The sequence below is a fragment of the Ictalurus furcatus genome, chromosome 8 (assembly GCF_023375685.1).
Source record: "Ictalurus furcatus strain D&B chromosome 8, Billie_1.0, whole genome shotgun sequence".
Lineage (NCBI taxonomy): Eukaryota > Metazoa > Chordata > Actinopteri > Siluriformes > Ictaluridae > Ictalurus > Ictalurus furcatus.
In genome coordinates, this window is record NC_071262.1 from 10,871,118 (window position 1) to 10,884,728 (window position 13,611).

The following is a 13,611-nucleotide window of genomic DNA, read 5'->3' on the forward strand; positions in this document are numbered from 1 at the left end:
AGCAGGGTTAAATGTAATGTTCTCTTTTAAACATTTGTTTTGATATCTTGTTATGAGATATTGTAACCACTGAATAGCTGTACAGTCTTATCTCGAAGACTGATGCCAAATGTAGCTGATCAAGCTGACATGTTTGTTTCTGGGCTTAATCACATCAAGTTTATAAAATCTCACATAGGTAGTAATGACCAACTCACTGCAATGCAAATGGCCTCTACCTATATTCCCCAAAACAAGGCCCTGGTCATGGCCATCGACATGTGGAATAGGCATGCATGCACATGTAGCAATAGGCCAAAACAACAACTTCCATACTTCTTTGTGAACAGTGCTCTTTCATGAGGCACATCCCATGATACGAAGGGCTGAAGAGGTCAGCAATATGCTGATAACTATAAATGAAGGGTTATGTTTAAGTAAAACCCTGTCACGAACATGCTCTGCTAAGACCATTACCAGCAATAGAACCATTTTCAGCAAAAGCATCTAAATGTTCAATACCTCAGCACTATAACTACAGTAAATCCTATGGAGTATTCAAGATTTTCGATACAGATGTTCTCCATCAAACATGCTTTTCTTTCATATTGTGGTAACAAGCTGACTAAGGCTACTGTTTAAAGCCAGGCTAGCTGCAACCAGATGAATGCTCTCTGGTGAGATGACACTGGTACAGGCAGTGTTCACTGACTCTCTCTGATGAACAGTTTAGCTAACCCACATGTTGTGCTCATCATCAGAGAGTGAGAACAGGTTTAGACTAAATAGATGACGTTGCATCATGAGTTATAAGACAAAAGGAAGTACAGCCTCTGCAATGCACACATCTTGTCTGCCATATTACTTCTGGGCGACAACAGGAGTGGGCATGTCCCATAGTGAGATACTGATATGAATGCTTGAAAAAATCATCTGAAACCTGGCAAACTGGAACTCAATAAAACACAATATTCCAATTGAGCCTCAGTTAAAGCTCACTTCTCAGCTTTCATTACTGAGTGATTAATAGAATGCTGGGAGGATTTGCTTCATATTAAAAAGCCTACAGTAAAAAAGCTCCAAGTGTGGATATAAGCTTTGGCATCCCCCATCAGGACAACAGATGCCTCTGATTCTTTCTCAGCAAGAGGAAACCCAGGCTGTTCCCCACAACTCTCTGTTGATGGGGTTGCCATGGTGGTGAATAGACAACTATAGGAAGGACTGAGGATATTAATAGCCAGGGCTTAAAGCACTGCTCAACACTACCAGACAGTGGTAATGCATGACTGCAGCTCTAACTAAAAAATACATATGAACATAAGAGAACATTTTAATTTGTTCAATCTGGATAAAGGATTGAACTGGAAATGGTTCTGTTTGGAAACAAAATTGAATTACAATTTTTTAAATTCAGTTTCTGTCTAGACAGTCCCTTAATATCAGCGCTGTCTAATCATCCTGAGCAGATAAAAAACATTGGGCTGTGATTTTTAATGAAGCTGTAATGGTAAGTTCACAAAACTTCATAGTTCCTTTTAAATACTTCCCTACCTGAAACACCAATAGCTGTAGCTCAGCAATGTCAAGAGTGCTGTTCGTATGAGCTCAAACTGTACGTGAAGAAATCACATTGAGAATTAGATTACATTAGCGACTGTTTATTAAATGTACAATTCCACAGAGAGAAAGAAGAAAGAAATATAAAATAAAAAAATAAACATTGGCCTTGGGTTTAACAGATTGCTTTTAGAGATAATGTCCTGCTGGATGTCTGCATATACTGTGCACAGATGGGAAGACACTGTGATATTTACTACAGTATATACATACACACATATATACTACAGGCCAAAAGTGTGGAAACAAGTTGTGATTTTTTTTTTTTTTTTTTTTTATGAGAAAAAAAATATGTGTCAGAAAATGATTTATAAAGGACTTACAAAGGCTTGGAATGTTATACCAGCAACGTACATGATGAAACTTCATAAAAGGAGGTCTGGAGTCATTTTAAAAAAGGAGCGTATTTTTTTGATGAATTTAAAACCATTTAAATTTACGATTCACTCAGTTGTACACTACTGCTGCAGGCATTCAGCCAACTCTTTTGATCTAAGTTAATAAACACAGTTTTTTTTTTTTTATCCTTTAAAAAGGATTGTGCTTTACATTGCTGGTGTTGCTTTCAAACGTTTTGGCCTGTAGTGTACATATATGACATCTCAATACTGTAAAGCGGTACCATCTAATTACATCGCCGATTTATTGAATTTAGTCAGCATCAGATAATCACAGTATGCAAAAATACTGCACCTTTAATCAGTTAAGTGTTCAGTTAAACAGTATTAGCAAGACAAAAATTTAAGATGAAAGCCTGGATAATTAAATCACATTGATTCGATTCATGTTTTGATTTGTATCTTATATACCACATAGTCTGTCTAAACATAGTGTCATATTACCTGCATAAGATCAACTCTTCTATACATTTCCATCTTTTACACAGTTAACACGTGGACACTTCATTTCCTGGACAGATAGAAATTTTGTGTTACATTCTACATTGAATTGCATAAAGGACATTTTGGTAGTTATTCACCGAGTACACGAGAATAGCAAATAAATCCACCTCACTTTGCTAGACCTGCTACTAAAAGATGGAAGACTAGGGATCTAGTTGAAATAAGCACACAGTTCTCATGTCACTAAGACACCAACACAAATCACTGTAGTGTTTATTGGGTGACTTTAATACTAGTTGAGGTCAGTGATAATGAAGCTATTGCTCCGTTTAGTGCTAAGTATCTTCCTCTCCACAGTAGAACTGTGTCATTATTATGGCACTGAACACATTTTGTGGATTTTAGAATGAATTTGCACTGATTGTTATGGTTTTACGAATTAATGTGAAACTGGAAGAAGGTGGTAAACCAAACGGTATGACAACACAGTTAAGTCTGCAAAAATAAAAGTAACACTCCCAATAATGCAAATGCTTTCGGATGACTTTTGTGCTTGAGTCAAAGTATATGTTTTGGGGGGCTCCCGAAAAGCATTTGCTTTTTCGATCGTCAGGAGATTGAGCACTCTAGTCCCTATGATGCCACAGCCATCCGTGGCCAGGAGTCAAGGTGGGAAAGACGGCATTACTGACTCTCCTGTCAATCAGAGTGGCACTAGGCAATCATAGCCATCTGTGAGCTCATGTATGCGTAACAGGGCAGATAGCGCTTTCCGCCAAGTATGTAAAGCTGCCCTGTGACACTCCATGAGTAGCAGATTGAAAAGATGTGGAGGCTTCATGTGTCTCTGAGGAAGCATGTGTTTGCTACACCCTCCTCAGTTGCTACTGTAGGTGTCATGTGATAGGGGAAGAAATATAAGCCTGAGCTTGTGGGTGGAATTTGGCAAGACCAAATTGTGGGAAAAAATAGAGGGCAAACGTTTATTTCCTAAATCAATCTTAAAGCCTGAACAAAACACATGCTGAAGATTAAAATGTATCAAAATATATCATTTTGAAAGAGAATAACACTTCTGTCTAATGAATTAAAATAATAGATTTCTTTTTTTTTTTTTTTAAATACACTTTTCACTCAGATACATACATATTAAAATGGTCATATTACATATAAGCTATATCATGTTGAATTATAAATAAGAGATTACAGTGTGCATGATCATATGGCATTAAATATTAGTGTTAGGCAGTAGTCAATATTGTGGTTCAATTCAATTATACCATTACAGTGCTTAAGTTGTTACACAATGCACAGTTATTCTACAAAATCAATGTTAATGACTTGTTTGCATTGTATAAAATGTGACATTCTCTGCCCTAAAAATACCATCAGCATTTAGAAAATCCTTTAGATATTTATAGGAATGTCTGGAGGGACAGAAACTATAGAAAATCAGAGGGCGTTTATTATGAATCACGTTGTTTGTGCATGTGCATGCAGTAGAGAAGTATCCTACTCAGCATGACACATCAATACTGTTCAATCTAGATGTACAGTAGATTAGATCAGACTGTAGGTTCAGATTAGCAGGGGCATGCCCTCATCTCCAAAACAACAGAGCATTTCTAGTCTAATCTCTAAACCTTCCGATGTACCCTAAAACAATAAAAAATATATATGCCTCTCAATAAATAAAGATAAATAGGGCACTTTGTTTGTCTTTCCTTTGAAATTCATCAACTTTACTAAAAAGGCAGGTATGCTGATTTTCATTAATGAAAAATAATGTTAAAAATTTAGGCAATCAAAAAGCCATCTTTTAAAGTCTTTGATGCAATTCCATGTTTCTGTATGATTGCTTGAGAACTGAGGGATTCCATGTCCTTCAGCTAACTTACAAGGTGTAATAATTCACTCCAAGACCAATGAGACTAGTTTCCACACACTTTTCTCATGCAGTATTGGGCTGATGTTAATATAATGAAGCTGACAAATAGGTGACATTCTCCGTCTACTCTTTGCGGCTTCATATCAGCAGAGGCGAATGCACAGAGACGGTCAGCTTAGAGCCTCTTCACATAGTTTCCAGGAAAGCTTCCAAAAAACTTGCTCCTCCTGGACGTTCCTGAAAATATTACAAAATAATGTGTGAAGTGACCTTGTTGGACAGAGTTTGAATAGTAGATCCAGATCTTGTTTAGACTGTTATTCTATTTCTTTTAAGAGCAGCTTCTCAAGCCGTATCAGGGGTGTCCAATGTTATCCGGAAAGGGCCGGTGTGGGTGCAGGTTTTCATTCTATCCAAGCAGGAGCCACACCTGATTCCACCTGTTTAACCAGTTGTTTTGGCTTTCACTAGACTGAGATGTGGCTTCTGCTTGGTTGAAATAAAAACTTGCACCCACACCGGCCCTATCCGGATAAGACTGGACACCCTGAGCCAGTAGATATTACCTGGAGAACAGTGCCCCCATGTGGTGAAGACTTACCCACAAACCAGCCATCATCACATTTCTCCATCACATCCACGATGTCTCCTTCTTTCAGTTCCAACTCATCTTCATTGCGTGGCATGTAATTATACAGGGCCTGAAACCTGGTGGTTTATATATTCAAACAGTTATCCTCAGAGTGGAACAGGACAATGTCATCTGTTTTTCACACTAATCGTTTAGCAATTACAATGTTAAAGCGATACAACACAATCCAACTTCAAATACAACAACAAATAAACAAAATGGATTTACAATGGGGATCCTTTGGTATTATTATGAAATAATAAGACACTCACGGTTCTCCACCATCTTCCAGAGGATCCCGTGCTGGATGCTGAAAAAAAAAACCAGGCCTGATATAAAAATGTTGCATACTTCATTGAATTATATGCCCAGCTTATAAAAAGGTATCCAGCGCACAGTAACTCATATAGTAATGTCTGCCTGGATTAAATGTGTACATGAGCACACAGAATTAACCAATCATTCCATCACATTGAAATGAATTTGGAGCGACAAAAGAACAACACCACTGAAAGTTCATATACACATGAAATCGAGGTCCACTAGGGGCTAAGGATAGTTTCTTAGCATTGCACCAGACTGTGGTAACATATCCACTGATTTTTCTAGTTGACCCTCCGCACAGTCGTGTCTGAGATCGCAAAAATGAGGACTGTACTCCCCTTGTGTGGCTGGACTTTGGGGGAATGAGCCACTTGTCTAGCTCTGGGGAGAACACCTTGCTTAAGCTGTGTACACAGGAAAAATCATTGGACATTCCTACAAGCAATCCCATGTAGGCCAAGCACTTGTACTCATTGTTCATCTCACTACACAGCACAAGAGTCCCTTATGTACATTTCAACTGCTCAGCTAAAGGCTATTTGTAATGTGCAGACACATCCAGGTCACACACTCGCAGCTTCTGACCAAACAGCCATCGTGATGCTTGTGCAACAACATCTACATACACAAACACAACATGCACAATAAACACGTACTGTTGCAGTCGTAATTGCTTATTTGCTCCTGATTAAATATTTTAAATTTTTTTTTTTTACTTGCACTATGGCTGCCATTGCATCATCCAGGTTGATCCCTCCCCCCCCATACAATGTAAAGCACTTTGAGTGCCTAGAAAAGCACTATAAAATTTAAGGATTTATTATTATTGTTATTACTATTATTATTATTACTTTAAATTACAGTGAAACAGATGGGTAATTAATTCTAGACATAGCTTTCTTTATCATGCATGAATGCAAAATTCAGTGTCAGTGCCCAATGTTCTTAAAAAAAAATAAATCCAATGTTAATGTCATGCATAGAAATAACCAAGACAATGCATTAGTTTTAGATAACATACAGATATATTAGAACATGTATACAGCATGTATATGGTCTGACATGACAAACACTAGCGTAGGTTTAGACACAACTTGGATCCATTTCCACAAAGTGCACATGGTTTCGTACCCTATGAGCTGGTGAGTAGTTTTGCCCTTTAACAGGCGAGCCACAGGATCTCCTAGACATCACAGGGCTACGGGGGGGCTTACCGATAACCACAACATCATGCCTTAACACAGGCTGTAAGAACCAGAGCCAGAAGAGTCTTCCATCAGGGTTGACACACACACACCACCCACACAAAAATAAACAGAAAGAGAAATATGCGGTACATATTGCAGGGGCAATGGTTTGGTTAACTAGAAAACTTTACGTACAAATGAACCAAGCATTCGAATTTAAATTAAAGAATGAACCTATTTTTGGTATATGGCCATTATGTACATTATGTGGTTATTCGCAATTTTGCATGCAGAGACTGAAGTAATCTGTGTACATTTATTTCTTTACACATTCAGTTCTGCACACATAGTGAGCAGTTAGTGCTGACATTGTGCACATAGGTATTCAGACCTCAGCAGTAACTACAGACATATGGCCTATTAAGTAGTTGTTTAGGAGATGCACAAGCCAAAAACAGAGGCGTGTCTCAGATTCTGAAATTCTGAGCGCATTTTTCTTGCACAATATCAACTCGAGTGAGTAGCAGCATGAGGTCCTGCGCCACTCTCTGACAGTTTGATGTAACCATAATATGCCATGCTGAAATTCAAGTTTTGAGCTGTAAATAAACTAAAAATAACTATAGAATGTCATTTGAGGCCAAACTAAATACATAAATATGACACTATGAATTATTTAATACAAACATCCCTTCATTTTTAAGGATAAAATCATGAATAAAATAATTTCATTACTATTTTCATTTGATCTCTAATTAAAAGTACAATAAAATAGCCTACATCTTGTAAAGACTTCAACATCATAATGTGAACACATTATGATTGGCTACATTAAATTGACTGTACAAGTAGATGTCAGCGCACAATATAAACAAATATAGGGCTTTTTTATGTTTGACGTTTTTCTTAACTGCCAAATAATGAAGTTGGAAACCACATTTTAAATTCAAATGAAATTTTCAGTGATTAATGTGACAGCTGCAACTAGGACTATTCACGCAGCAATATATTAGCAATATACTAGACTCCTATTAGAGGTTTCTTTTTCATTTTATATTACATTTAACAATACCTGTTTAGTGGTGAACTTTTAACATGGCTGTTAAATATTTCTTCAGTCTACTTTGTATCTTCAGTCCACAATTTCTATCCCTCCAACGTACTACCCTACTATACATTCGGTGAAAAGCAGTACCCAGAGGGGTAGTATGTCCGAATTATCAGTAGGCGAGAAACAGTAGGTGAGAAATACCCGGATGGCGTACTGCTTGATGGACACTGTGCAAGTCAAAAATCATATAATGCAACGGGACTGGTGTGGACGTGCTCAGAAAAAGAAAAAAAAAATCGCAGAAGATGGCACATCGGCTGGTTTAAATGTTTAATGTTGTTTATAAACATTTAAACATTGTTTAAACATGACTTGTTTAACTATACCACAAGAAATTGTTAACTTTTTGAAGGTTTAAACAAGAAAACAGTTGTCACAGTGTTTGAAACCTTTTTTTGTGATCTCCATCATGCCTTAGCAATCCAAGCTAACGGTAACGGATTTACCTCAGCCTGTTAACACTACTCACATTAAACTGCTAATTCAGTTAACTTTCCTGATGTGCATCTTGGTGGTCCCTTTAAGGTTGGAGGTACTACATCAAATGCAGTACGTACTGTCACAGTACGTGGTTTCGGACGCAGCTCCTGTCTCAGATACCTCTACACAAGAAAAATCTGGAAACCTCAGAGGCGTGAACTACACACAGGCATTTGCATAATCTGAATGGGCCACCCAGAAAATCAGTGGAAGCACCTGCATAACCCTTCTCTGAATGTCAGGAACTTTACCAGTGTAAATACTGACATCACTTTTGGACCTGTCACCAACTCTGAATAGGCTCTATGTATCCATCTGCCCATCTCATCATACTCTACAGGCTCTGCGCACTATGGCCATTATTTCCTTGCCAGTGGACACTGTTTTAAGGAGCATGCCTGTAAAGCCAATAAAGGGACACTGAGGCATGCTGAACCAAGAATGAGACAGATGAAAATGAAAACTATAAACTTGCGATGAGTATTGTGAAATTGTTTTGATGGTATAGAAACACCATACGGCAGCTGCATCCAGTAACAATATATTTACTTCCAATATACTGCGTAGGACTGGATACAGACACAACACTTTAATCTTTAACACTTTAAACTTGTTATTGTCTGAGTTAGAGACACTATTTGAGTAGAGATGGGTTTTTAAGGGAAGTTACTGTCGAGCATCTCCTCTTTACCTTGACCTTGGGGGAGCGGAGCTGTTTGGAGGAAGGAGGAGGGGAGTGAGACACCCCGGGGAGTGGAGGGGTGGAGTGGGGGGTAGGGGAAGAGAAGCTGGGAGATGCAGGGGGCGTGGCACTCGAAGGCTTTGAAGAGACAGGAGATGACGGACACATAGGGGGGCTTTGTGTAACTTCAGCCTGCTAACAGGAAGAAATGATGTACTTACATTCAGGGCAGATTGAAGAAGTGAATAAATTCAGCATCTAGCAATCTCTGAGAAGTATGTATTCCAAGTAAGTATGAGTTAGTCAAGAATACTTTCTACTCTTATTAGTATAGACACACTAACCAAATCACACAACCAAACCGAACACTACCTCATGTTCTGACATCCCACTACAAACCGGGTGGACTGGAGTGAAGGTATTTGATGACTGGGAGTCTGAATAAGCCCTGTTGTCTTCACCTGGATCCTCCTCTATGAACAGTTTGGGTAGATCCTCTGAAGCAGTCAGCTCTTCCCTATGAAACTCAGCTTTCTCCACAGTGGGGTACTTTGCCTGGCTGGCCTGGATGATGGACACAAGCTCTTCACAGATATCCTCCTCAGTTTCACTGGAGGGTAAGGGGAACTTTGAGGGTTGTTCATCAGGCTCATACACAACCAGGTCAATTGGGCAGCAAGATCTGGATGAGTCCAACTTATCAAAGCCACACCTATCTGAAAAATGTTGCTCTTTCTCAAGCGGACCAGGCTTGAGACTCGTGTTCACTTCTATCACGCTGCCACACTTGGGGCTGGAGTCAAAAGTGGGGGAGATGGGGGACGGGGTAAAGGACGCTGAGGTGAGGTAGGCCTGAGGTGAGGGACTGGGCTCAGGTGACATGTATGATTTCGGAGAGCTGATGGGAACAAAGTGACCCTCTTTGAGTGGGGGGGTGAGGGAAGGGAAGGGGCCCAGTGTAGAGGCAGCAGGAGAGTACAGCCTTTCATAATCTAGCTGAACATGAGAGGGTAAAGGGGGAGGTGTAGGGGCAGGAGTGCCTGAGGGAGACCGACCAAGGGTGAGGGCGAGCCATTCGCCAGTCACTGCCTGCAGATGAGCTGCTCTCTGGGAGCTGAGGCAGGGTGAGGTGTGCTGGCGGGGAGTGGATAAGGGAGAGCAGGTCATGAGGCGTGCAGATGATGGCTTAGAAAAACAGAGAGAGAAAGCGAAAGCATAGATTGAAAAAGAAGCAGGAAGGAAAAGGTAACATGGGAAAATAGGAAATATGAAACAGCATACCTTTGTTTTCTGAAAACAACATGGATTCAGAGAGGAAAAAAGCATATCAATACACCAGACCAGACTCTCCTGGCCCTGTGATGATTACACTGCACTACAGGCGCATTATATCATTATTAATAAACCATGGTGCCCTTCAGCATTAGTTTAGAAAAGTGCAATAGTTTCTAGCTTCCTGTGAGAAACCTTTCTAGCTAATGTACTACCTACTATTTTAACAACAATAAAAAAAGAAGTAAGTCTTAACACAAAAACAACTACACTGCCTTTGAAAACTCAGTTTGTACATAGTAGGTGTCCAATTAATAAAGGTAGATGACAAAATAAAAAAAATAAAAAGTACATAAAAATTGTGCAGTGTAGAATATGACCACCAGGCATCCCCTTTGCTTTGTGGGTAAAAGAATAAATAAAAAATAAACCTCTATTTAAAAGTTTATCTAAATAAAAACAATAATAAAAATCCAGCACAAAATTCCACAAATGTCTGCAAATCTCAATGTTCCAGACAGCTCCCATGATACCTTCACATGTTATCCAGTCAAGCTCCACTGCACCAGTTTACTAATGACACCTGTTTGCTCCCTTTAAATAATCAGCATTACTTTGCTTAATCTCATTCCAGCATCATGTCTGTGATGAGGCCAAGTATGTGTTATCTGCCTGTCTTGATTAGTGCCTGCTTTATGCTTACTGATTTAGTCATGTCTAGCTTATGCCTGTTTGATGATTGCCTGACCTGAGTATTTCCCTGCCCTGTAGTTTGTCTGCTACATTGTTTTTCACAAAATCTGTGGAATAACAGTTATGGGTTTATGGTAGAGCATTTCCAGGACATTGATTGATGGATTGCTGCCCATTTGCTGCTATGTACAATTTGTCAGAACCTCTTTATCCTCTCTATCAATTGAAAGGAACCACTGGTGGACAACCACTGAGATATTATTTGGATGATGAATCATTTTCAACACAGAAATGACATTGATATGGTAGTGTGTTTTGCACTGGTACAAATGTATATAATTTGCCACCAAATCTGAGATGCTGTATACTCTGAATTTGTACTCTCAATTCATGAAGATTGCGTACCCAAGATGTCACTTCCACCTCTCTCTTTAGAAACAGCAAACTGAAGGACACAACAGCCCAATCAGCACATGCAGAAGTAATACTTGACATTTGCAGCATATAATTAGCCTAAGATAATGATTGCACAGGCTGGGTAATTTATCTGGGCTAAGCTAGGTCTGTCTTAACATGGGTCATGTGAGCAGAGGGTCAAGTGTCTACTGCTCCGTGCTTCAGATAGCATTACAATTCAATTTCACGTTAATGACAGTTAACACAGAGCTAGTCCATAGGGTGGCTGTAATGAAGTATTTGGCGCTCAGCCAGACAAGGTCCCATTAATCCAGGGCATAAGAACCCTACTGAATCACCCTTGTGACGTGTTATTTTTGTCACATTTACTTAGGCATTTGAACTGTGACCATCGCCACTGCATTTCTCTTATGCAAACTGAAAAATTATAGTTTATAGTTTTGAATGTTCCCACACCTTGATCTATATACAGTCCCCTCTGAAAGTATTGGAACAACAAGGCCAGTTCTCTTGTTTTCACTATACAATGAAGACATTTGGGTTTGAAATCAAAAGCTGAATATGAGACAATAGATGAGAATTTCAGCTTCCATTTACTTCTAGATCTGTTAAACAACTTAAAACATAGAAACTTGGGTGGCAGACCATCCAATATGTTGTTGCACAAAAGTATAGGAACAGATAGTATTAAAGTAAATAACACTTAATATTTGGTTGCATATACCTTGTATGACCCACTGACATCACCAAACTGTTGCATTTTTTTCATTTGTGTTGCTTTTCCAAGCTTGTACTGCAGCTTCTTTAAGTCATTATTTGTTTTTGGGGGGGTTCTCCCTTCAGTCTCCTCTTCAGGAGGTGAAATGCATGCTCAATTAGGTCTTGTGATTGACTTGGCCAGTCTAAAACCTTCCATTTCTTCCATGTATATAGCGAAAAGAAGAGAATTGGCCTAGCTGTTACAATACTTTTGGCGGGGACTGTAGCTAGCAAGATATATAGCCCATATGCAGTGTTCACTCATACTTACCCTGCTGTGATTTCGGTCGCTGAAGGAACTATGTGCAACTCCTGTGGACTGGCTAGGACTTTTCGTAGGAGATTTCTTGATTATGTCGACGTAAGACACTGGAAATATGCCCTGTTTGTTTGTCCCAGGGATCTTTCCTGCGAACCAGTTCTGGTCCACTTGGCGCAGCACTATAACACGCTCACCCTGAAAGAGTTTGAGGCAATTTTCACTTAAGATTGCATTTAGAGTTGGAGACAATACTATGTAATATACAAGCATGAGAAAATGTTAAAATAAACAAATGAAAAGAAAAACTAATACAATGATAAACAAGGAGAAGATGGTAAACCTTCAAATTATTCACCATTATTCAGCAGCTTATTATAGCATTCGACTATTATTTAGATTATGCACATTATTTTAGATCATCTGTCATCAGTTCATTTGTGCATGGGATGTAGGATATTTAATCTTTATTTTCAGTCACTATTTTGAGTGCTTGGATTAAAAAAAATAATGCCAGTGTTGTGGATAATTTGATGAGCTCACCTGCCAAAAATAAAACGTGTCCATGATTTAAAGGATAAGATGACCAAGCAATCATCTGCTACATTTACAGCACATGTTAAGTAAATGTTCAAAAGTAGTTGTTTTCTTTTTTATTCAGTTCATTAATTAATAGTTATATTTATGTTTTTAATATTGTCCTTGAATGCCATTCCATAGGTTTTTTTTTCTATATTGTGGTTATGTTAATCTGTCAGTGGTGCTGGATTTACAGTGGTGCTCCTGGCTTACAGTCATATCACACAAGAAAAATTCGCTTAAGTCCAAGGTCACACACCTCTTTTTTGGCAAACCCTGCACCATGTGCAACTCCCACATAACTTCTGAGACCTGAGGTTTGAATATGGATGTGTAGAAATCCAATTCTCCTCACAACACACACATAGCTGAATACAGCATGTGTATAGTAACTACATGTGCATAATGTAATATTATAGAGATGTATTCTACCGACTGCAGAAGTACTGACACCCTTCATAATAATTAGCATCAAATTTATACATAAGATGCATAACATAATGCAAGAATGATGTTTCTGACTTAAATATATTGGGACTTTTGTTAAGTAGCATAAACATATTTCTGTATTGGCTTTAAAATGAGCTGCAATCGAACAACTAATATTTGGTGAAGACCTGTCTGGAGAGAATAACAGCACTGAGCCTCTTCCAATTAAAAGATTGAATACACTTGTAGAGGGATCTTAGACACTCCACTAATCAGGTAGGACATTTGCAGCGACTTTATATTCTTTATATTTGATGTTATAGTCTAACCCTAACCCTGCCCTCCTTACTTCAGACCACAGGTTTTCAACAGGCTTAAAATCCAACATCCTGGCAGAAACAAACAGGTTTTACATCTGGTACATAGGAGAATTCATGTTATCTCCAATATTTTGTAGCT

At 38.7% G+C, this 13,611-nt stretch overlaps 1 protein-coding gene across 1 annotated transcript in view; it reads right to left on the minus strand.

Moving 5' to 3' along the window:
- Positions 1 to 1,624: 1,624 nt before the first annotated feature.
- The window catches only part of sorbs2b (sorbin and SH3 domain containing 2b), a 50,779-nt gene continuing 38,792 nt past the window's right edge, over positions 1,625 to 13,611 (minus strand). The window contains exons 22-28 of the mRNA XM_053630715.1: positions 12,157 to 12,342; positions 9,117 to 9,929; positions 8,754 to 8,939; positions 6,416 to 6,529; positions 5,233 to 5,270; positions 4,931 to 5,037; positions 1,625 to 4,566 (exon numbers count right to left, since the gene is read on the minus strand). Coding sequence (XP_053486690.1) covers positions 4,505 to 4,566; positions 4,931 to 5,037; positions 5,233 to 5,270; positions 6,416 to 6,529; positions 8,754 to 8,939; positions 9,117 to 9,929; positions 12,157 to 12,342 — 1,506 coding nt within the window. The 3' untranslated portion in view covers positions 1,625 to 4,504. The remainder of the gene's footprint in view (positions 4,567 to 4,930; positions 5,038 to 5,232; positions 5,271 to 6,415; positions 6,530 to 8,753; positions 8,940 to 9,116; positions 9,930 to 12,156; positions 12,343 to 13,611) is intronic.